General features: G+C 44.6%; 1 protein-coding gene and 1 long non-coding RNA gene across 3 annotated transcripts in view; one reads left to right on the top strand and one right to left on the bottom strand.

Moving 5' to 3' along the window:
- The window catches only part of LOC134890190 (uncharacterized), a 594,901-nt gene that overhangs the window by 363,267 nt on the left and 205,706 nt on the right, over positions 1–25,928 (bottom strand). The window lies entirely within an intron of this gene.
- LOC134889994 (apelin receptor-like) lies at positions 22,787–24,758 on the top strand. The gene has a single exon (XM_063913418.1). The coding sequence runs from the start codon at positions 22,895–22,897 to the stop codon at positions 23,984–23,986; it is 1,092 nt and encodes a 363-aa protein (XP_063769488.1). The 5' UTR covers positions 22,787–22,894; the 3' UTR covers positions 23,987–24,758.

Below are 25,928 nucleotides of genomic sequence, written 5' to 3'. Positions count from 1 at the left end.
GCGGGGGTTGTGGGATAGCTGCCGTAGGAAGATCTGCAGGGGCGATTACGTTGATATGTTCGTCCTGACGAAGGACGCAAAGAAGGACTATAAGTCAGCGACAGCTAAGAAGGGCATCGGAGCTGAGGCTTTCCGTACCTTCGACAACTGGCTGGCCGGTTTTTGCGTCTTTGCGGCTTGTTACCTAGAAGATAGGCCTGACGAACATATGAACGTCATTAGATACCTGCACTTAATACACGATATGCAGCGCACATCGTCAGGCATCGAATGGCGGATGTATGACGAGAAATTCCGGGAGAAACAGGACTGCTTGCAGGTGATTGACTTTGGTTGCAAGGACGTGGAAGTCTGGCTCCAGGTCACCCGGACTTCTCAACCCGCTAGGGAGCCCCGGAATCCGGGGGCGGACGGGCACCGCGCAGGGTCGTCCGCCCAAGGGACCGGCTCGGACGGCGGATCGGGCAAGACAGGTAGATTGGCCGTCCGTGGGGGGGGCAGGCCGCCGCGAAAGGGAAGTGCTTCGCATTTAACAATGCTTCCTGTTCCTTCGGCAAGCAGTGTCGGTTTCGACATTTGTGCTTGCAATGTGGCGGCTCCCACTCAGCCTCTACCTGTTTTAAAGGCAGTCGCCAGGGTGTGCGGGGTAAGCAAAGTTATGCAAGACCCGGCGCGAGCGGGAGCGCTACGCAGGGCACCAACGCCAATTAATTTGGATGCAATGGCCAAATGGTTGGATTGGTATCCAAATAGTGCAGACGCTCAGTTTTTGTTTCAGGGTTTTCAGTTTGGTTTTCGCTTGCCTGTTGCGAGCGAGGTTTCGGGTCGGGCTCACCGGAACCTCCAGTCTGCTCGGGCCTTGCCGTCGGTTCTGCGCGAGAAGGTGGATAAGGAGGTACGGCTGGGCAGGATGGAGGGCCCGTTTAGCTCACCCCCGGTGGATGACTTGGTCATCTCCCCAGTGGGGGTAGTCCCCAAGAAGACTCCAGGTGCCTTTCGGCTCATTCAGCATCTTTCTTACCCGTCAGGGTCGTCGGTCAACAACGCGATACCACCGGCTCATTGCTCGGTGGTGTACCAGTCGTTTGATGAGGCGCTGGAGTTGGTCCGTAGTTACGGCCCTGGGGCCCTGATGGCTAAGATCGATGTGGAATCCGCGTTTCGGTTGCTCCCGTTGCATCCGGACTCATTCCGTTTTATGGGTTTTCGGATCGGAGCGGAATATTTCATCGACAAATGTTTGCCGATGGGATGTTCCGTTTCCTGCTCGTTTTTTGAACGGTTTAGCACATTTTTACATTGGTGCGTGGAGTCTTCGTCAGGGGGTCATGGAGTTGCGCATTACCTCGATGATTTCCTGTGTGTGGGTCCGGCAAATTCGCCACGCTGCGGCGACTTGCTGTTCAGCATCCGAGCTCTGTTTTTTCACTTTGGCGTTCCGGTGGCCGAGGATAAAACGGAGGGGCGGTTTCCTGTTTGTCATTCTTGGGGATCGAAATCGACACGGTAGCGGGATCGTGTCGCCTGCCTCAGGCCAAGGTTGCGAAGCTTCGCGAAGCTATCTGCCAGTTCGTAAGGTCGCGCAAAGTCACGCTGCGGCAGGCGCAGTCCTTGCTGGGCCTTTTGAACTTTGCTTGTCGGGTAATCCCGATGGGCAGGGTTTTCTGCCGGAAGCTGGAGAGGGCGACTGCGGGGTGTGCCAGACCGCATCATTTCATCCGCTTGTCCTCCGAAATTAAGAGGGATTTGGCCGTATGGGCCTCGTTCCTGGGGGACTTCAACGGGGTGCGTATCTGGCAGGCCCCAACGGTCGACAGCGCTCAGCTGCAGCTGTTTACCGACGCGGCGGGTTCCTCTGGGTTCGGTTGCTACCTTGAGGGATCTTGGGGCGTGGCTTCGTGGCCGGAGGAATGGCATCGCGAGGGTTTAACTAAGGACCTTTTGCTGCTGGAGCTTTTCCCCATTATGGTGGCGCTGGAGGTTTGGGGCGATCGTCTGGCTCATCGCAGCATCTTGTTTAGATGTGACAATCTGGGCGTGGTGCATGCGATCAATAACCAGAGGGCGAAGTCGCTGGTGGTCCTGAGGGTGCTGGGGCGGTTGCTGCTGACATGCTTGCATAGGAATGTGTGGTTCCGCGCGCAGCATGTGCCTGGTCTGGAGAACGGAATTGCCGACGCGTTGTCACGAGGTCAGTGGGAGAGATTTTATTTGTTGGCACCCGAGGCCGATGAGCAAGGGTTTCAATGTCCCGGTTATGTCTGGCAGGTGATCGGGCCGGACTGGAGGGTCTAGCGATGCGGTCAGTGGCTCCGAACACGCTCAAGGCTTACGGACAAGCTTGGAGCGAGTGGGAGGAGTTTGTCCGAGGACGAAGTCAACAAGGTAAGAGGGGGCATCGGATGATGCTTTCTTTTATTTGGCAGCTGTTTGTTACGGGTAGGTCCAGAGCGGTGGTGTCCCGGTACTTAGCTGGTATTTCGTTCATTAATAAAATCCAAGGGTGTCCCTGACGTGACAAAGAGCGGGCTTCTGCTTAAGGCGATGAAGGGGTGGGCAGGCGTGGCGCCAACGCCGCCTGATAGGCGGCGGCCCATTGATGCGGCCGTGCTACCGGCTGTCATCAAGGCGGTTGGCGGTATCGCGTCGTCTATTTTTGAATCGCTTCTGTTCCGGTTGGCGTTCTCCATGGCTTACCACGGAGCCTTTCGGGTTTCGGAGCTGGTAGCACCATCTAAGCGGGCGGATTCGCGCATGCTTCTCAAGGACGTGGTGGTGGGTGAGAGGTCCTTGCTGTGCAGATTGCGTCGCTCTAAGACGGACCAAGTAGGTAGAGGTCGATGGGTCACCTTGGTTTCGTCGCTGGAGGAGAGCATTTGCCCTGTGAAGTTGGCATCGAAATATGCGGCAGTTCGGCCCGGTGGGCGGGGGTCGTGGCTGCTGCACTATGACGGTCTGCCCTTGACGAAATATCAGTTTCGTTGGATGCTGGGTCGCTGTCTGGCGAGCTTGTGCCTTCCACCCGCTGCTTTCGGGACGCATTCCTTCCGCATCGGGGCTGCGTCGGCAGGGCTTTCCGTGGCGGAAATCCAGGCAGTGGGGCGATGGAAGTCGTCGAGTTACAGACGATATATTCGCCCCGTTGCATGATTTGTTTGTTTGACTAACGGTTCTGTTTATTTGTAGTTGTATAAGTCATGTTGTAAAGTTCAGTACGTCCTTGTGTTGTGTATCTGTTTGTCTCCCCTGTTTATCCTACTCAGGGATTAGATACTCGCCGCTGCTGGCAGCGGGGGTCTGGAGTTCTTTTGCGATTTTTTGCCTGACTTGACGGACTGAATTCTAATCTACAATTCGGCTGATCAGTTCAAATCAAAGTCCCTCAGCAGGTTTTTACGCTTTCACCTCCAGCTGAGTTCTTACGTGTTTTTTCCCATTTTATACCCCCCCCCCCCCGTTTATTTTCCTTATATTATTTTGATTTTTCCCGTTGTGTGTTTATGTTCTGCTTCAATTGGCTGGAAGCTTGTGCAGATCGGCTAGGCCGTGATTTCTGCAAGACACGAAAACCCCATTTTTTCTTTTGGCAGATCCTTCAGATTAATGCGTTTAATAAACTCTGCTTTAGATTCTTATTAACCGATTTTTTACCCCTTTCCTTCTCTTCAGGTTGGGTAGAAGATGATTTGGCAATCTGGGTGGTTGGCCACTCTTAGGTGTACTGGGCAGCCAGGTTTTTGGCCTCGGAGGAGGCACAGATGTTTCCTAGGGCTCATGGCGTTCATTGGCTTGGTTGGCGGGGGATGATGTGGAAAGATCTGAAGAGTAGATTGGTCAGACAGGTCAGCGAGCATGGAGTCCCTAGGGTGCTGGTTGTCCATTTAGGTGGCAACGACCTGGGGAAGAGGACATCTTTGGAGCTGTGGTGGGCCATGATGAAGGATCTGGCCAGTGTGGCCGCAGCGTGGACCAATTGTGTCTTGGTGTTCTCTATGATGGTGCCAAGGTTGAGTTGGCGAGGTGTGGCGGACGGTCGCCTGATTGATGAGGCCAGGCAAAAGGTGAATGGGGCGGTGGCGAAGTTGGTGTTGACCCACGGAGGCAAAGTGGTTCGCCACCCTAGGATTCGGTTTCGTGACAGTCACCTTTTTCGGCCTGATGGTGTGCATCTGTCCAATGAGGGGATGATGCTTTTCCTGGAGGATCTGTTTCTGGTGTTGCAGGAGTTAGGTTAAGGGTATGGTGGCGGTGCGAAGACTCTGGGGAGGAGTCTTTCGCTGTTGGCGGAAAAGAACGGCAGGTTGTAGTTTGTCTTGTTAGTTGCAGTGATTTACAGTTTGGTGTGGTTTAGGTGCACTCACCTCCATTGACTTTTAAGGCCGCTTGACCACCCGTCCGGAGGCAGCGTCATCACCCATCAGGGTGGGTAGTCACCGTGGGGGTCTGAGTCGGGCACCTATTACCTATTTTATAGTTTGTGTTAAATTAGGATCGTTTGGAAATTTAATGTTTTGAGGTTATCGTCAGTTGAATATAGCCGTTCTTTTTTCTGCCACCATATGCCGGCTGAATCGGCATGTTAACTAAAATTTTCATTTTTACAGGTTTTCTAATGGTTAGGGTACAATAAATAGCTAACAATTTTCTGCCAAATTCAAGTCTCCGTGTCATTATTTCTTGGTATTAAAGGTACTGAATGCTTTACTTTTGAATAAGGGCTCCACACATTATCATTAGGAGGTTTATGTGCTTACAGTATTTTGTGATTTCGTGGACCGAACAGGCAACATGATTACTAGTACTGAGTGGGCAGTATGTGACCCCAAACTGCTGGCGACCCACCACTAGTATAGTCAGCAGTGACCAGCTGCAAAAACTGTTTTATACTCTGATCCTTGTTTGCTGACTGTTTCTATTTATCTGATAACCCTAAGAAGGGAAACTGAGGAAACAGAAGTATAAGGATGGGACTAGAAAGCGTGCAGTTTGTTTAAACATCTTTTGTTCAGACAGGGATATTAGACGTTAATGATACACATCCCTCACAGCTCCCTCTAAGAAATAAACATTCATGTCTAATAACTCTTCCTCTGCACAATATCATTGCATGTTAACAAATGTAAGTATTAGTAATGGGCTTTAAATTAGGGATATGCACCAGCCCAAATCCCGGGTTTTGGGGTCTTGTTTTGGATCTGTATCGCCTTCGTGTGTTGGATCTGTATTTGTTTTGCCAAAACCTCCCTTGCGAGTTTTAGATGGTTCCGGTATGAATGGTCGACCATGTTATGGTCGACAGTCATTAGGTCGACCACTATTGGTCGACATTGACATGGTCGACATGGACACATGGTCGACACATGAAAATGGTCGACACATGAAAGGTCGACACATGAAAAGGTCGACATGATTTTTTTTTACTTTTTTGGGTGTCGTTTTTTTTGTAAAGTGACTGGGAACCCCAATTAGTGCACCGCGTCCCCTCGCATGGCTCGCTTCGCTCGCCATGCTTCGGGCATGGTGCCTTCGCTCCGCTACCGCTTCGCTCGGCACAGATTACCGTTCCAATCGTAGTCCACGTGGATCATAAAGAAAGTTCCCCAAAAGAAAAAAAAGTTAAAAAAACTCATGTCGACCTTTTCATGTGTCGACCTTTTCATGTGTCGACCATTTTCACGTGTCGGCCATGTGTCCATGTCGACCATGTCAATGTCGACCAATAGTGGTCGACCTAATGACTGTCGACCATAACATGGTCGACCATGTGAACGGATACCGTTTTAGATGTGTATTTAAAAAAACAACAACATAAAAACAGCTAAAATCACGGAATGTGGGCCTGTTTTTGTTCCTACATTATTATTAACCTCAATAACATTAATTTCCACTCATTTCCAGTCAATTTTGACGCCTCCGACAGCGGGATGATGACTTTCGGCCTCGATTTGGGATCCAAGAAAGGCGGGAAGTCCCGAGTTGGACTCGGATCCGAATTCGGACTCCAAAGTTTGGGTGGGTCTGGTTCTCAGAGAGCCGAATCCACTCATCTCTACTTGAGATAGAACTCTTGAGGAATGTGTACAGTCTGTAGAACTCAGGGGATACAAGTCTCACATTTGTCAAAATGACTGCTAGCTTTGTCAGTAATACAGTAATACAAGTAAAGTAAAAGTACAAAACATGCACCTACAGTACCACAGTGTCACTCTCTGCTATTTAACACAATTGTTCCTGTTTGTAATCAATTTGTGCTACACGTACATGTGTACTTCCTACTCTATGATTGGTCAATACTGGAAGCACTGCCCACACTGGAACCAGGGTGTCACTATGGGGATCCGGTCTTTAGGTCGACAGTGAGTAGGTCGACACTGTCTAGGTCGACCACTATTGGTCGACAGTAAGTAGGTCGATGTGGTTTCTAGGTTGACAGGGACTCGGTCGACATGTTCTAGGTTGACATGACAAAAGGTTGACATGAGTCTCACATTTATTTTCTTTTTTTAACTTCTTCATACTTTACGATCCACTTGGACTACAAAATTGGAATGGTAACCTTGCCCTCGCGAGCCATGCGAGGGGACACGGTGCACTAATTGGGGTTCCCGGTCACTGTACGGAGAAAACGACACAAAAAAAGTTAAAAAAACGAATGGCGACCTTTTCTCATGTCGACCTAGCACATGTTGACCTAGAGTCCCTGTCGACCTAGAAACCATGTTGACCTACTTACTGTCGACCAATAGTGGTCGACCTAGACACTGTCGACCTAAGTCTAATCTACCTAACATACCACACCTGTCACTATGTAATTTGCTCCTCCAGGTGGGTGCAGAGAGATTTAGTTTTGGGTGGGTTACAGCAGCTAACTTTGATGAGGAGGGGGGCTGCCATGGACCAGGTCCTGGGAGAGGAGGAAAGCTACAGCTGCCAGCGCAGTCAAGCGGCGGTTTGACTGCGCATGTGCAAAACCCCTGGCTACAGCAGTCCATAGAAGCCATTGGTATGTGCATGCGTAGTCAAGCTGCCAAAATCGATTAAATAATACTTGTGCCTCCTAAATATACAGACCAAGTAGATAATCCCTTCAAATATAAATAGATATGCTATTAGCAATAAAAAAAAGCACAAAAAAATACATGTTTTTTTAAAAAATTATTAGATCACGACATAAAAATGAGGCGGACTGAAATTGACGAAATGACTGTAGAAAAGCACTGTTGTCGAATCGACATTCTTCAATTGAATATACTTTTGTCGAAAAGCCGCATTTTTAACATTGCAGACATTTAGAATTGCAAAAATGTCGAATTGCAAAAAGCCGAAAATGAAACGGCAGGTTTTTTGTCGAAAAGTACTGTATTGAATTGTCAAATCAAATTCAACAGGTTTTTTTGTGTCGAAAATGACCCGTTTTTCGACATTTTCGGCAATTCGACTGCAATTGAATATACCCCTTAGTGTATCAGATGAAAGACACATCATGGTTACTTCCTTTCTAAATCGGAAGATGTCCAGCAGTGCCATCAGCTCAGACCAGGCAGAAACCAGTGGGACCCAGCTACACCATCTACTGTTCGGAGAAGTCTGGGCAGAAGTGGTCTTCATGGAAGAATTGCAGCTGAAAAGCCATACCTTCGACGAGGAAACAAGGTCAAGCGACTCAGCTATGCACAAAAACATAGGAACTGGGGTGCAGAAAAATGGCAGCCGGTGCTCTGGACTGATGAGTCAAAATTTGAAATATTTGGCTTTAACAGAAGGTTGTTTTGAAGTGAAGCATGGTGGAGGTTTCTTGCTGTATTTTAGCAATTGGAGTTGGGGATTTGGTCAGGATTAATTGTGTCCTCAATGCTGAGAAATACGGGCAGGTACTTATCCATCATGCAATACCATCAGGGAGACGTCTGATTGGCTCCAAATTTATTCTGCAGCAGGACAATGACGCCAAACATACATACAATGTCATTAAGAACTATCTTCAGCATAAAGAAGAACAGGGAGTCCTGGAAGTTATGATGTGGCCCCCACAGAGCCCTGAATCAACATCATTGAGTCTGTCTGGGATTACATGAAGAGACAGAAGGATTTGAGCAAGCCGGTACACTTTTAGTTTAGTACATACTTTGCATTTTTATTCTGTATTTTCATCATTTCGTAACATTGCATTTCTGCATTTTATATAATTAAAGTATTTGGACTTCTGCATATTTTTCTATTTTTGAAATGTTGTAATTCTTGTTTTGTCGTATCGTTACAATTCATTCTGCAATAAATGCACATTTAGTTGTTATTACTGTATTATTTTCAAGAGTGTTCACTTCTGGTAAGTGGATAGAAACATTTTTTAATGCATAACAATATAAATATAATGGTTTAATAAAATTATGAGTTAAAAGAGTGCCCCTGCAAAAAATAGTCTTTTTTTCCCCCCTTTAATATACGATTGTGAGAAGAGTCAGACTGCGCGCCACTGCAGACATGGGAGGAGAAAGGCACTGTCAAGCAATAGGAAGGAACAGCAAAAGAACAATGGGAGAACACACCAGGAGAACACATCAGGTAATATTGCTGCCACATTGAAGTAGGGGGAGAGGGAGTAGTGTTGGATGGACATTGAAGGGGGAGAGGGAGTACTGTATGATGGACATTGAAGAGGTAGAGGGAGTGTCGTAGGATGGACCTTGAAGGGGGAGAGAGAGTGCTGTGAGGTGGACAGTGAAGGGGTCAGTGAGAGTGCTGTCAGATGGATATCCAAGGTGCTGTGGGGTGGACATTGAAAGTGTCGGGTGGGGGTGGGGGGGGGCAGCTGTGAGGGTACATTGAAGGGCCTGGGGAGAGTCCTGCGAGGTGTTTTTTTGAAGGGTGGAGAGTGCTTGGAGGTGGACAGTGAAGGGGCCAGTGGGAGTTCTGTGAGATGAACACTGAAGGGGTGGGGGGGTGCTGTGAGGTGAACAGTGGAGCAGAGTGGGGGACTATAAGACTGAAATGGAAGAGAGTGGGAAATTGGAGGTAGGGAGCCAGTGAGGGGGTAAGTGGTCATTGGGTACTCTGAAGGGCAGCACGTGAGCTGTGACAGGGTCAGTGAGCATGGAGGGTGTAATGAGAGACAACTATGAAGTAGGCAATCAGGGATATATGCAGGTAGGACTTGATGGGACAGTAGGAAGATATGCAGGATGGGATGGTAGAAAAGCAAGGCCTCTTGATTGCATTTGCCCCCCAGGCTAAAAATTGCCAGCCAAGCCCTGCTTACACTCAATATAATTTGCAGAAATATCTAGGGCCAGGCTTATTTTTAGCAGCTGCTTTACCTGTAGGACTAGACAGATGGTATTAGGAGAGATGGGGATATGGGTAGTAGTTCAGAATCATACAGAAAAGGAAAGCAGACAGATGACAAAAATAAGAATGGACTATAAAGTACTATGGGGAATATTTATAAACTAAATCTTGTGGCAAATTTCCATAAAAAAGATGTTTTCAGAAGATCCACTACAATTGAAGTATCCACTGGAAGAGCTGTCCTCTGCAATTGTACTCTCAAGTGTACACGCAAACAGTGTCAATAAATGCTACTATGCTTGTGATCAGTGACGGGATGCATACATTACGCTTGATGCATCCCATCCACATTTATTTATTTTATTTATTAGCAGTTTCTTATATAGCGCAGTATATTCCATTGAGCTTTACAATTAGAACAACAGTTATAGAACAAAACTGGGCAAAGACAGACAGACATTGAGGTAGGAAGGCCCTGCTCGCAAGATTACAATCATTCCGATGTTGATGACATACAGCAAGATGGCTATAACATACAATTAAATGGATATAACATATAGTGAAATGAATATGTCAGCTTTCCTGTGAGTATAACATATTATGGTTGCCCATCAACCATCCATGGTTGTAAACCATTGATGGTTAACAACCAATGGTAGATGTTTTTGCCATTGATAGTAGTGATCCAGTGGTTCTCCAGTGGTACTCCATTCTCCAATTGGTACTTCAATCTTTTTTTTTTTTCTTTCCCTACTTGGTGCCGGGACATGGTCTGCAAAGCTCAACCACTCCTCTGACTGACTCATAGGCCAGTGAGTAAAAGAGCAAGGATGACCATCGGTTAGTGAAACCATCAAGGGTCCACTATTGCATAGCTTGTTACCATCGCTGGTGACCATCAATGGTGAGCGTACTGATGGCCATCCCTAAAACATATAACAAGAAGCACATGACAGAGTCAGCCAATCACAGCTCTCCTACATAAGTAGTGCTGGCAAGAAAGAAGAGGAGTGCAATGTTAAACTGATGAAACTTTCTGCATCGTTAAATACTGTCCTGTTTGTTTCTCCTAAATAAACTTTTCTAAGACACTTTGCGGGGAATTCAATTGTTTGAAAAGTTGGATGGGTGTCTGTTTTTTCCTGTCTATGATAGGAAAAAACAGACACCTAACTGACTTTTCAAACAATTGAATACCCCTCTTTCTTTCTGTGGTCATTTGCACAAATGTGTGTATAAATGCTATATAACTTTGTACAGAAAAAATACATTCACTTTTAATTCTGTTAATACAAACGCTGTTTGCTTTTTGGGATTTAATTAAAAAGTACAATAAACCAAAGTAAGATTTTAAAGCACTAAAATAACACGCTACAGTACATGTACTGAGGTCTGGATTTGCTAAATAGCAGTTCTTTCCACAAGTCTTCCTTGGTAGAGCAGCACTGCAGTTAAGTAGGAGAGCTGTGATTGGTCCACTATGTCAAGTACTTTTTGGTGTATATTATAGCTTCTGAAAAGCTCATATTAATTTCCCAATGTGTCATATTCATTTCACCATATATGATATTAATTTTACCATATCTCATATTGCTTTCACAATGTTGCATATTCATTTCACCATATCTCATAATCATGTCACAACGTATAGTACTCATTTCACCAGCTCCAGGATATCCTTTTTGTAGTATGGTGCCCAGAATTGTACACAGTATTCAAGGTGTGGCCTCACAAGTGATTTATATAACGGGAGTATAATACTCTCGTTCCTATCATCAATTCCCCGTTTTATGCATGCTAATATCTTATTAGCCTTCTTTGCTGCAATCCTACTTTGGGTACTACTGCTTAGTTTGCTATCTATGAGGACACCTAAGTCCTTTTCCAGTACAGAATCCCCTAATTTTACCCCATTTAGTATGTAGGTGTTATTTTTGTTCTTGTTACCACAGTGCATTACCTTACACTTGTCTGTATTGAAGCGCATTCTCCATTTCGCTGCCCATGCTTCTAATTTAACTAAGTCGTTCTGAAGCGACTCAGCATCCCCCTCCGTATTTATAACTTTACACAATTTGGTATCATCTGCAAAAATTGACACCATGCTCTCTAGACCTCCTGTTAGGTCGTTAATGAAAATATTGAACAATAGCGGTCCTAATACTGAGCCTTGTGGCACACCACTTAACACTTCAGTCCAATTTGAAAAAGATCCATTAACCACAACGCGCTGCTCCCTATTATCTAACCAATTTTTGATCCAAGTGCATATTGTGCTTCCCAGCCCTATTTCTTGTAGCTTGTAGACAAGTCTCATGTGTGGTACAGTGTCGAAAGCTTTCGCAGAGTCTAAAAAGATTACATCCACCTCTTTACCCTGATCTAAGTTTGCACTTACTGTTTCATAAAAGCCAAGTAAGTTGGTTTGACAGGATCTGTCCTTCACAAATCCATGTTGATTCCTTTTAATGACCTTATTGACTTCAAGGAACTTCTGAATACTATCTCTTAGAATACCTTCCAATACTTTCCCCACTACAGATGTAAGACTAACTGGTCTATAATTACCTGGTTCAGCTTTACTTCCCTTTTTGAATATAGGCACTACTTCCGCTATATGCCAGTCTTTGGGAACCATACCTGATATTACTGAATCCTTAAAGATCAAAAATAGCAGTTTTGCAAGTTCAGAGTGAAGCTCCATTAGAATATATATATATCTACCAGTATACCAAGGGCCGCATACCGATTCTCTTCTACATCTACAGTAGGAAAGCATAAGATAATTTTCTATAGACATAACATCCCCACAATTGCAGTGTTGCAGTGCACGATTCCTGCGTGCCTGGTATAGAACAGCACACAAGTCTGCCTGAAATGATTGGAAATTAGGGGGTCATGCGGGGGGTCATGCGCAGCGATCGGGTCGGAACTGCACATGTGCCGGCGCCACAGTGTGCCGGCGCATGCCGGACGGCCGAAGGCCGTCGTTCCCTAGCGATCGCCTCTGCCTGATTAACAGGCAGAGGCGGTCGCCCTGCGACCAGGGACAGCGACGATCAACTCCCGGCCAGTTGCAGGAGCTGCGCTGGCTGGGAGTTGCTTCACAAGTACAAAAACATTGCCGCTGTGCGATGCTTTCGTACTTTTGTGGGGGGGCGGACAGACATGCGGGGCGGACTAGCCCTGTACTGGGCGTTCTCCTGCATGTCTGGGAACATGATCGTAGCTGTGCTAAATTTAGCACAGCTACGATCAACTCGGAATGACCCCCTTAGTCTAACGCTGTGTACACAAACACAGCTACTATCAGAAGTGCAAAACGTCAGCCTAACACAAACCCAGTACTTGTGCTTAGATACATTTTCACTTCTTGCTAGTAAATACCCTGAAGATGTCTTATACGTGAACACCAAATATAGGATTCATTTTTTTTAAAGAACAGATCCTAATGTCATAATACTGAAGGGGTTAAGAGTGTGAGTAGACACTTGACCATCTGCTTATGGATTTTTAAGTAACCCCACAAAAGGGGCACATCCCAGAAATGTTTTATTTATTTATTTTACAACTTGTTAAGAGAGAGCAGTCGGCAGATGGTTTCCTGGCCAGTTAAACTGAAGGTTAAAATTCCGCTTGTAGTCACTGTGATGTCTTTTACCTCTGCCTGTAGTCTAGCTCTTGAAATCTGCACCTAAGGCCTTGTGCAAGGCAATAAATACACCTTCTAACAGTAATACAACCATCTGTTAGCCTACTGTACCTTCTGCTAACGGTAGCATGCTGCCGGCAATGTTTTAAAGCGTTTTAAATAAATGTTGATTATATATACCTGTATAGTTGCTTCATTACATGAAAGATCCGGGGGCAGATGTACTAAGCTTCAGAGAGTGATAAAGTGGAGAGAGATAAAGTACCAGCCAATCAGCTCCTAACTGCCATGTCACAGGATGTTTAAAAAATGACAGGAACTGGTTGATTAGTAGGTTATCTTCCTCTCCTTTATCACTTTTTAAAGCTTAGTACATCTCCCCGCAGCAATGTCTAGATGTTTCCCACTTTACTAATGAATTTTCCTGATAATTCATCTTTTACCTTTACATAGAAAGAACTAAAGAACAGTTATCCAATATACTTTTTCTAGCTAACATGGATAGCTTCCGTAATATTGTGTAGCCAATGACGTTTGCCATTGCACAGTGCAGTTGTGTTCCTCTGTTATTCCTAGATATCCCTGTTCTACATTGATGAGTTAAGCTCACCAGGGATTGCAGTATGTGAGGCCCTGCCAGCACTCCTAATTCCCATGGCACTGTCATGATTTTTTTGGAGGCCAAAAACTTGTTCTCAGCCGGAAAATGGGCATGATATCGCTTGAATGGTTATTGTTTGTCCGGATCTGGGTGTGGTTTGGTTGGATCAGGGATGTGGTCTAATTTATCCCATGTGTGGAAAACTAAAGTCACGTCATTCAGGTTACAGAAGCTTTTAATAACATGCATTATAATAACTGTAATCTGGATGAATATTGAGAACAAAAAAAAGTATACCGTCAAAAATATGTAAACTGCACTACGGTAAAGACAAATGTGTTCCAAAACCTCTCTCTTAAGTTAGTGTCTGGGGCCATCTTTGTAAGCATACTTTGTCAATGGCATGACACCTCTTTTGTGTTCATCTGATCATGAAATTACATATAAAACTAGACCCACATACTAACTAATTGCATGAATAATTATGACAGTATTCAATGAGGGTATAGATGTATATAGCTGTAAAGGCATCAAACATCTACATACTGGACCAGTGCTCCCAGTCAGCGCCGTAACTACCTATGTGCCAGGTGTGCCTGGCACACAGCGCAGTTACACTGAGGGTGCACGGCGAGCAGCATGTAATGAGTCAAATTGACTCATTACATGCCGCCTCTGCTGGGTGCCGTGCACCGCGCTGGAGGGAGAGCAGCGGCGGAGGCAGAGGAGGAGGGAGGGGGACTTGAGCCGCAGCAGCGCTATGTCATTGATAGCGGCACCACTGCAGCAGTCCTCTCTCCTTCTGTACTGGCTGCCCGGCGCTGCTGTGAATGCTGGGATGCGGTTCCCTCATCACAGCATTCTCAGCAGCGGCCAGCCAATACGGAAGGAGAGGGGGAGTGCTGCAGCGGCGCCGCTACCAATGACATAGCGCTGCTGCGGCTCAAGTCTCCCTCCCTCCTCCTCCTTCTCCCCTGTGGCTGCCCGGGATCTCTGCCAGCACGAGGAGCCTGACTGCCAGCGGGAGAGATGGTAAGTATATCTCTCTCTCTCTGTCTCTCTTTCTGTCTCTCTCTCTTTCTGACTCTCTCTCTCTCTCTGTCTGTCTGCCGCAATGTGTAAAAAGGAGGACTGGCTGCCGCAATTTGTAAAAAGGGGGACTGGCTGCCGCAATGTGTAAAAAGGGGGACTAGATGCAGTAATGTGTAAAATGGGGGACGCTGTCTGCCATAATGTGTACAAAAAGGGGACGATGTCTGGCATAATGTGTAATAAGGGGGACGCTGTCTGCCGTAATGTGTAATAAGGGGGACGCTGTCTGCCGTAATGTGTAATAAGAGGACGTTGTCTGCCATAATGTGTAAAAAAGGGGATGCTGTTTGCCGTATGGTGTAATAAGGGGGACTCTGTCTGCCGTAATGTGTAAAAAGGGGGACGCTGTCTGCCGTAATGTGTAAAAAGGGGGATGCTGTCTGCCGTAATGTGTAAAAAGACACGCCGTCTGCCGTAATGTGTAAAAAGGGGCTCTACCTGGTGTAGTGGCTCTACTGTGCAGTGTAATTTGAATAATGGAGACTACTGTGCACCGTAATATGAACTGGCATTATTTTGTGGTCACGCCCCTTTCCCATAAAGCCACGCCCCTATATAGTTTTCCCGCGCCGCGCACTGCTCCTGTCTTGCGTAGGAGGGGGGGGCCAATGCCGTTTCTTGCACACAGCGCTAAAATACCTAGTTACGGCACTGCTCCCAGTAGGCTGCTAAAGGCAGACCTGGGATTAGGGGTGACACTGTAGCCATTCACCACACTGCCCATTATGTAGTTACACTGGTTAGCACAAAGATTGTGTTGCTGTGCCAGCGTCTGAAGGTTTTATGGACGTATGCAGACGCAGAGGCTACACTCTCAGTCTTCATGTCATGTGACTGCTGCAGTTAGCTGATAGACAGTGCAGGTGGTGGAGGCTGCAAATGTTATTGAGGGTGGGATGTATAAGCATCGCATTTTGGTTGCAAAAGATCCTGCCACTTATTGCATAGCACCTGTATTGATGTAGAACAGGGATTAAAATCGCAATGGACATCTCTTCTGAAAAAAATTGTCCTTTGTAATTATAGGACTTCTGAATTTATGACCCAGGAGTGCTTCTGCGCACGTGAGGAAGTCAGCCAGCGCATGCACGAGTCACCAGGAACACTGGTGCATAATGTGGAATGCCCATAGGCTGGTATTAGGCAATGCCATCTATATAGACATTGCCTATCAGATACAAGCTCCGGAGATGATCGCATTCTGGAGCTTGGTACATACTGCATGAGAAATGCAGCCAAAACTCAGAAAATGGCAGTTTTCAGAGTTTTGGCAACCATTTGCTTTTAGTACATCCCACCCTTTATGTTGCTGAAAGTACTGGTCGAATCAAGGAAGAATGGGTAATGTGGTGGCCAGGGGGTACGTTAGATGGTGGGCAAGATTGCATGTGAGGTCAAAGTTGGTTGACAGAGGGTTATGTAAATTAAAAGTGGATGGACATAGCGGTATATTAGTGGAAAATCTGGTGGACAGAGGGGCATGTGAGACAAAGATGGTGGACTGAGGGGCATGTGAGACAAAGATGATGGACTGAGGGGCATGTAAAGAAAAAGCTGGTGAGCAGGAGGGAATGTTAGAGAAAGCTGGGAGGCAACCCCCTGAGTGATGTAATGGGAGCTTCTCGTGAGACCACACCACCGACCCCAGTGCCGCTTCTAACATATGGTACAAGAATTGCACGATTCTGTAATGACTGCTATATCCTCTTATGTGCACTGCATTTTTTCTAGTCGGTGAAGTATTAGATGGAGAAGACAGCGTCGGACTGGGGCATGAAGAGCCCACCAGGGAATACAGTGGTAGGGGCCCAAGGGGCATGGGCAGCCACCACAGAGGGACTTGGCCATCCATTAGAGATGACATGCAAAGAACAGGGCCCCTTTATAAAGGAGGGGGCAGGGGTGTATCTGAATCACACACTTTCATCAGTAGAAGGGCTAATCTTGGTGAGGTTTCCATAGAAACAAACCAAGGACCCAAGTTCATCCATGATCCTGCTCCACCAAGTTACTCACCTCTACAGGAGGGGGTGTGGCCTTCGGGTAGTAGGCCACACGGGGGATTTCCCGTGTATCACCTGAGGCCCAGTCCGACCGTGCCCGGGAAGACATAATACCAATAAACATGCATAATACATTTCAACTAAAAGTATAGAATGTTAGTACATTTCCACGCACATGTAAGATAACAAAGAGTATTACTACTCATGCATACAAATAATTTATGTATACTGTTTCCAAGCCTATCATTTATAAATACAATACTTAAGACAGATAGAGGAAAATAATACTGATTTGTAGGTGTTATATTATTAACGAGTTTGTACTGTACCCAGCCCCCTCATTTTGTGTAATCATGACTTATAAGCCCCAGCGATCTAGTTACTTGTCCTGAGTTTAGTGATTTCCCAGGAGCTGTGCAGGATTTGTGAGAGACATGTAGCAGCTGGAGTACACCAAGGGCCAGGAGAACTGATGAGAGGTGAGGAGCAGCAGCTCAGTATTGTTATATTAATTTCAGGTATGTAAAAGCCCATTAAACTATTAACTATTTACAGTAACTCCATAATAATTACATTTTAATGAATGCATTTAATTATCACTCACACAAAGATCACAGGAAACAGGTCTGTATTTAAATGCATAGATACACGAAAAAAATAAACCATATACTACTACTTATGATTGTTACTATTTATATAATAATTTCTCTGAGGGGACACAAAAGCGAGCGCTTTACAGTTGTAGAGCTAAAGCATGTTAGACGGATCTTTTGATCCCTCTTCAATGGGCTGAACCGCTTTTCCATGCACACACCTATGATGCATCGCATATGTGCAGCCTCGTGGCATGCACACATTTGGCCGCAACGGTGAAGACTGATGTACTCCACATCAGTCGGCAGGACACACCTTCGCCGGGACAGATGATTTTTAGAATAGCCGTCCCAGTGATAAGTGAGGTAGATTATTGACAATGTCTGCATCTTCAAATACAAGCGTGGGTCTCAGGCGCCTCTAGTGGGCGTTTCGATACAAATCCCTGCAGATGCGACATTTGCATATTTTCGCACAGCTGCCATGTACTAAAGAGCAGCTGCGAAGGCGGTTGCGTACATATCTGAAACAGGCCCATACTTACAAACCAGAAACAGCATGCACATCTGCAGGTAAGGGAATTGCTTTCCTGGAAATGATTTCTTAGCAGTACATTTGTTCCTTTCAATACAGTTTACAGGCCAAACAACGACGCACCATATTGTTTGGGTTGGCAGCTACACAGTTGGTATCATTTAAATTTCAAAAGTTATTGAGGTCTGCCCAGGTTGTAGACTATAATACATAATAATCAGTGTTAGTGGTCATCACAGTCATATACAGTAGTCACAGCATTTTAATGGTGCCTTAGCAATAAATAAGTGACACTGAATTTTTACAGGACGGTGAACTTGAAGGACAAAGGGAACAGGGATCTAGAGCGCAAAAGAGGGTGACACCCTGAGAACGCAAAGCTGTTTTCCGTTGGGATATACACCTTCTAACAGCTGAAACACCAGGTAAATCCACACGGGACATCAAAGCTTTGTCTGGGACAGTGTATCTCCCACCTAAAGAGTCTTTCAGAGTCAATAAAGTAATTTCACGCCTTTTAATCCTACAACCTGAGCACATTTTAGAGAAAGAATGGGATTTCAGGCTGCAGGCCATCTCCGCACATGGGCATGTGAAAGGTGCATTAAAGAGAGTGAGGTGTGAGAACTGACACGTACAGGCTTGCTCTAGACCCACGTCCTAACTGCATTATATTGGGTTTAACCGGGCCACTGTAATCCCCTTGTGTTTATAAAGGACTGATGAGTTTAGCTTTACTGACCATGGATACAAAAGAAAGGTTTTATTAACAGAAGCCGAGGAAGTTGAATAAAAAATAAATTTCCATTATGCTTGAAAAGGTGCAAAAACGATGTAATTTATTATTTTAGCACTCTTAGTTTATTAGCAGAAGATAGACTTGCTAACTGGTGTGAACATAATGTTAAAAGGAAGCAACTGAAAAAGTAAGTATAATTAGCTTTAAACTGATTTACATTTCTCTTAGCACCGTTCTATGGGGGTCATTCCGAGTTGTTCGCTCGCAAGCTGCTTTTAGCAGCTTTGCACACGCTAAGCCGCCGCCTACTGGGAGTGAATCTTAGCTTATTAAAATTGCGAACGAAAGATTAGCAAAATTGCGAATAGACACTTCTTAGCAGTTTCTGAGTAGCTCCACACTTACTCGGCAACTGCGATCAGTTCAGTGCTTGTCGTTCCTGGTTTGACGTCACAAACACACCCAGCGTTCGCCCAGACACTCCTCCGTTTCTCCAGCCACTCCCGCGTTTTTCCCAGAAACGGTAGCGTTTTTTCACACACACCCATAAAACGGCCAGTTTCCGCCCAGAAACACCCACTTCCTGTCAATCACATTACGATCACCAGAACGAAGAAAAAACCTCGTAATGCCGTGAGTAAAATTCCTAACTGCATAGCAAATTTACTTGGCACAGTCGCACTGCGGACATTGCGCATGCGCATTAGCGACTAATCGCTCCGTTGCAAGAAAAAAATAACGAGCGAACAACTCGGAATGACCCCCTATGTCATATATACTATATATATATACCATGATGAAGTCTGAATATTGACGAAACGCGTTGGAACTGCTGTACCTGAACCTCCTATAAGGACAGATAAGCCTAATATATATTTATTTCTTGTACGTTTGCATTGTTACTATTTGTATGGTCTATATGAAAAATATTTGACGTACCAGTTTTCCATGTGGACAGATAAGCCTGATTGAATTTTATATATTGTACGCTCACACTTCTACCATTTGTTTTTATGTGTTGTATTAAAATTTGTAAAAACCTTTTATCCCTGGCTGTGGATTTTAAATTATGGGATTTGTTCATCCCTGTAAGGTTTTTTATATACAACCATATTTTTGCTGATTAATGGTATAAAAACGGTACGCGCTATGTTATATTTCCTTTATCTCTTTTATGTACCAATATTGGTCTCGTGACCGAAGAGAAATACATGCCCCAGATAAGTAGTGTCCACTTTTCCTTTCACATTGGGTATACACTATATTTATTTATCTAGACACTAGAAGGCGCCCTTATCTCTATTTTTTAAATCTCACTATATGTGTGTGTTCCAAGCACATGTTCTTCTGTTTAAGGTTGCTGCCACTCGTTTTTAAGAGGAGTGTCAATCCATTGAATTAATTTTATATTAATTATAAATTCTCTACCACGTGCTTTGGTAGTGCAATTCCGAGTGTCACCTGGGCGCCTCCGCATCTATTTTTTTTTTTTTTTCATATATACTATAGTTAATGTTCAGCAATAGTTACTGGAATACAGCTGTAAGAGCCACTTGCTATATTTGCCTACAGAATTACATTAATTGTTTTGCTTAGAAATTATTTTAAAGATGTCTAAACACAATATAAATCCAGTTAGATTATGTGGGACAGATTTACTAAAGCTTCTAAAACAAACAAGTGGCGGTGTTGCCCATAGCAACCAATCAGATCCTGTCAATCATTTTCTAGAAGCAAGAGAAATTATAGCTAGGATATGATTGGTTGCTGAGGGCAACACCACCGCTTATCTGTTTTAGAAGCATTAGTAAATCTACTATTGTGAGTATCGCTAATGCAAATAACACACTTAGTTAAAATGTACAGTCAAGAAAAATGGTACCACTCAACGGAATATGCTGGTGCTATATAAGTGAATGTTAATAATAAATAATGCTTCCAGCCATAGTTTAGTGTACACATTGTGCCCATGACTTCTTATCACTAGGACACAGTTATTACATACAATACAGTATACCCTCCAACATCATTAAAGAAAAAAATCGGTACAAATCCAAAAAGGGGCGTGACCACGGGTAAAGTGGGTGTGGCCACGCGGCACTGCCATAGGAGTCAATAGGACAAGGGAGACACTGAAAATAGGTACAAGGCCCTTTTTGGCCAGTACAGACCATAAAAAAAACTGTACTGTAGCGGCCAAAAAGGTACAGTTGGAGGGATGCAATACAGTACCCAGACTGCTGTGAAAAAAATCAGACCAACCACCCATGCCATGGCCATCAAGAGCAGGGCCGGTCCGGGTACTGGGGTTTGTGGCCAAATAGGGGTAGGGCGTGGACAAACCCCCTGACAAAAGTGGTTAGTAGTGTCACTGCAACCGCTCATCAGACACAATATAACCATGTTTATTAAAACTTAATGTAGCTAGACGCATCACTGGGCGGTAACACGTAGGGTAATTATAGGGAAAGCGTGTGTAGGGCTTTTGGATGGGATTGGGGGCTAAGCAACGTTGCGCATAAACGAAGATATGCTTGTTTTCAGAAAGACCTTCACTAGTGTGACAAATGCTCATACTGTGTGCACAATCTGGTGCAAGCCATGTAGAGCAATCTACCATGTGCGGATGTTAAATGGCTCATGAGTACATACTCTCATTGCAAAGATAGATTACATTGAAAAAAACAACAACCAACCACATTAAAGAAAGAAGAGTATCCTAGAGCAGAGGTTCCAAAACTGTGTGCCTTGGCTCCCTGGGGTGCCTCGGGACACTTGCAGGGGTGCCCTGGGTTGGTGGTCCAAGACCAATTCAAATTATTTATGGTCAATATAATAGGCAAAACCAGTGCTGGTGGCTGCCAGTCATAAAATATGTGGCCAAACAGAAGCAAATCTTGTCCCCCACCACACAACTGACCCTAAGGATGACATATAAACGCGATCTACTTAGTGTAATATTTCTTTCTAAATTTCTCATTAAGAAATTTTTGGCCTAGGGGTGCCGTGAAAAAATTCTGATATTCTAGGGCGCCGTGATTCAAAAAGTTTGGAAACCACTGTTCTAGAGGATAAAGAGAAAGCAGTGTGTGCGCATAACAGTCTGAGGAGAAGAGAGAAACAAAATACTGATAGAACAGCAGAGTTAGAAGAACAGGTAAGAAATAGGATAAAAGGCTTATTGTGGAGTCGTGAAAATATATATAATAGATAATAAATAATGAGATTTTAAAAACTTTCTTTAAAGATCAGTTTATTGGGGTTGTGTAGACTCTGCCACTGACTTGGTACAGACCATCAGGACCATACGTTGAAGTGCTGCAGGAATCACCCAAGGATGGGAAGAGGGCAAACGCTACCAAACGTTGCTAGTTCTTTCAAAATCAAAGATGTGTGACTCTGACACTTCCACTACTGCTCAGTGCTGTGATGTGCTAGCAGATGCTATTCTGTATGTATACAGTGACATGCAGGAGCTGGTAGTGAGTGGGGCTCTGAGAGCTATAGTTACAGCACCATAAATATGATCCTTCCCACAGAAAACTGACAGTGCAAGAGTAAAAAACATTAAAGGGGATAAAGCATGTGAGGGGGATGGAGAGTTTCATAGTGATATGAATATTAAGCAGAGAGTCCGCTGGAAGCTGAAGCCAGGACAAGAATCAGGAAACATTAACAGTAAAAGCAGATAAGATAAGAACAAAGCACCAGTTAAGGAGCATTTGTTATGATGCTGACACTGCTAAATGCAGCTTGGAGAATGGAATATATATGCTAATTGCAGTGTATACAGATTTATGTCCATGTCTCTGTGTGTTAAACACTTTTTTTCAAGTATACAAGACAAATTAACACTTGCTTCACCACTTACAGCTATGATACTAAATGTGCAATAGAGTCAAATGAATATTCTAAGCTTGCCTGAGTATTTACAGCTTACCTTCTAGTGTGACAATATAGTTTTAGTTATAAATAATAGTCAGCTTTGCAGATACAGCTCAAATGTTTTGTTTCTTGGTCAATAACAATATTTAGAAATGTGTGATAAAATATAACCTAATAAAATGCTATAATATTCAGTGTTTGCTAGGGCAGGCTGTTTAGCTGGAGGTGCACAGTGCAAATGGGAGGGGGGGTAAAGACAGTGAGGAAGGTTCAGAGCCCAGGGAATGGTAGGGGAGGAGCTGAAATAATATGGATAGTATGCTGATTGATGTCAGTGGGTGGCCTTTTGCCTTTAATTTGTCTTTCTGGGGGTGGGGAGTTCAGGGGATTCTTTAAAGAACTTGAGTGAAGGCAGCTTTCATAACTCAGGTCAGAGCAGAGACACAACACAGAGAGCCTGGACTCCACTGCTTCCAGTGCAGAATACTTCTCTTATTTCACTCTCAACAATGCAGGATCCTGGAGACTCTGAATTTTGGACTCCTAGCCCAGAGGACTATGATTACCTGAATGACACAGACTATGCATGTAATGATAGTGAATGGGACCTGTCATACTCCTTACTACCTGTATTCTACATGTTGGTCTTTGTGCTAGGACTGTCTGGAAATGGGGTTGTCATTTTCACAGTATGGAAGGCTAAGCCCAAGAGGAGATCTGCAGACACCTATATAGGTAACCTTGCCCTTGCTGACCTGGCTTTTGTTGTTACCTTACCTCTGTGGGCAACCTACACCGCTCTTGGCTTCCACTGGCCCTTCGGTTCTGCACTGTGCAAGATCAGCAGCTACCTTGTATTGCTGAATATGTTTTCCAGTGTTTTCTGTCTCACCTGTCTTAGTTTTGACAGGTACTTAGCCATTGTTCACTCACTGTCCAGTGCCAACCTGCGCTCCCGCTCAACTATGTTGATATCCTTAGCAGTAATATGGCTCCTTTCAGGGTTACTGGCTCTGCCAAGTCTGATTCTCCGTGATACACGTGTTGAAGACAACCACACCCTATGTGACCTGGACTTTACTGGGCTCTCCAGCAAGGAGAATGAAAACCTCTGGATTGCAGGTCTCAGCATTCTCACCACAGTGCCAGGCTTCGTTCTTCCACTGCTCCTCATGACCATATTCTACTGTTTCATTGGAGGAAAGGTTACTATGCATTTCCAGAACCTTAAGAAGGAAGAACAGAAGAAGAGGAGGCTTCTAAAGATCATCATCACACTTGTGGTTGTGTTTGCTATTTGCTGGCTGCCATTTCATATTGTCAAAACAATCCACTTCCTTGGCCTTGTGGGTGTTTTGGACCTCACCTGCTCCGTTCACTACTTGATTGTCAGCCTGTATCCCTACGCCACGTGCCTGGCATACGTCAACAGCTGCCTCAACCCTTTTCTCTATGCATTTTTTGATCTTAGGTTTCGCTCCCAATGTTTTTTTTTTTTCGGACTTAATAAAACCCTCCATGGGCAAATCAGCAACACCTCCTCCAGCCTGAGTGCCCAGACACAGAAATCTGAAATCCACCCTTTGGCAACTAAAGTGTAATTAGGGAAGGGACACAGGATGGACAAGGGAGAGAGGGATGCTGTGCTTCAGACTGTGGGGCTCATGAACTTTATCTCTCACAGCTGGAAGGAGAAAGGCATCTGCTGATAACAGAAAGGTCTTCTGGATTTTGCATTACAGCCTGAAAGATTTGATTGGTGACTGTCTTTGCTCATAAAATAACATAAAGCATTGTCTAAAGGGCACCAAAGTCTTGCTCGATCTCTCTCCTCGAGAGCTGGCAGGATGGAGCAAGACTCGTTATTTCTTGGGTCCGTTTAGGCTGCTAATATATCCACTTCGATGACAATAACTAGCAATGTCATATGAAAATTGTTTAACACATATTACTCTCTCCATTATTACTTAGTGATTTTAATTTTAAATCTGTATATATTTGGCTTGTTAAAGCACTTGCATAACATTACAGAGCTTCTATCTAACACACTGGCTAATGGCAATTTTGGGATGTCCTAATTAAGTTGATTAATTGTATAATGCTTATCCTGAAGTGTCTTCCAATGTTTTAGCCACGCTGTGAGAGAGGAGGTGGACACTTAGTGGGCTGATAAACGGGTAGCAATTCCTTGTAGAACAATGTGTTGCTGTTCTCTCCATTAACATGTTAAGCCTGTCTTGCTCTAGTATATGTATAGATGTATGTATTGTATATAAAGAAATATAACGTATCTCCTCGGAGAGGGGCATTCTTTTAAAATGTTTGATATACTTTTGTAGTATGATGCAATAAAATCTTTGAACTTAGCAAAAATCAAGGTGTTGACTTCATTGCAAAATGAACAAATTCCACAGTGTTGCTCATATGACTATGTAATCAGTTCTCAGCTGCAAAATATACTTGTGATTCTCATTCACTGAACAATTCTATTAATATGTCACACTGTAGCTTCTAATACACTTGATGAAAAAACAAAAAAAACACAGTCCATGAATCATATTTAGTTAATTAGCACAAAATACTATATAAGGTATTATAAATAGGGGTTTGCACATTTACTAAGTTTCATTTAAAGCATGGTTCCCAAGTTTTCTTGCGTTCCAGCGCCCTAGTGAATCAGCATTTGTTCACCGCACCCCAAAAGTTTCTTATTAAGAAATTCAGTAAAAAATGATTAACATAAGCAGGGATGTTTTAACAGAGGAGGGGGACCATGTGCACCTCCAGATGGGCCCCCTCCACTATATGTCACAATAGTCTCTGACATTGTGCCGAAGTCTACTGCGCATGCGCCGGTCTCCAGAGACATGGCGCGTGTCATGTTCCGGAGACCAATTTGACTACTGCGCGTGCGCGGCAGTTATTTTGGCTGCAATTTTCATCGCAACTATAGCGCCCGGCACTGGACTCCGGAAAGGTGAGTATTAAAAAATGGGTGCAGTGTGGCCCCCCTGGACCAGGGGCCCGTGTGCACCATACTCATTGCACTCATCATTGAAACGCCAATGAACGTAAGTAAATTGTGCTGACCAGTCATCCTTAGGTTCAGTTATTTGATGGTGGACAGTGTTGCACTTCTGTCCAAATAGTTTTTGATTGGCAGCCACCAGCACTAGTTTTGCCAATCACACTGACCATAACTAATATGATTTGATCCTGGACCACCAACCTGTGGCACCCCTGCAAGTACCTCATGGCACCCCAGGGTGCCTAAGAACACAGTTTAGGAACCACAGACTTCATATATATTCCTAAATGTATGTTAGTTTTCTCTGTGTGAACATTGATTCAGACATACGGTATTATATGTAAAATGCCGACAGGTCAAAATGCCGACATGAGTTTTTCATTATTTTTTAATTGAAACCGACTTGTTCATACTTTACCATCCCAGTGGACCTGGAGGAGGAATATAATAGTGTGCCGAGCGCAGCGAGGCACCGTGCCCGAAGCATGGCGGGCGGACGCGGTACACTTATATGG

Source organism: Pseudophryne corroboree, chromosome 1 (assembly GCF_028390025.1).
Source record: "Pseudophryne corroboree isolate aPseCor3 chromosome 1, aPseCor3.hap2, whole genome shotgun sequence".
Classification (NCBI taxonomy): domain Eukaryota; kingdom Metazoa; phylum Chordata; class Amphibia; order Anura; family Myobatrachidae; genus Pseudophryne; species Pseudophryne corroboree.
Note: the sequence above shows the minus strand (reverse complement) of the source record. Positions and strands in the feature narration are given on the sequence as shown.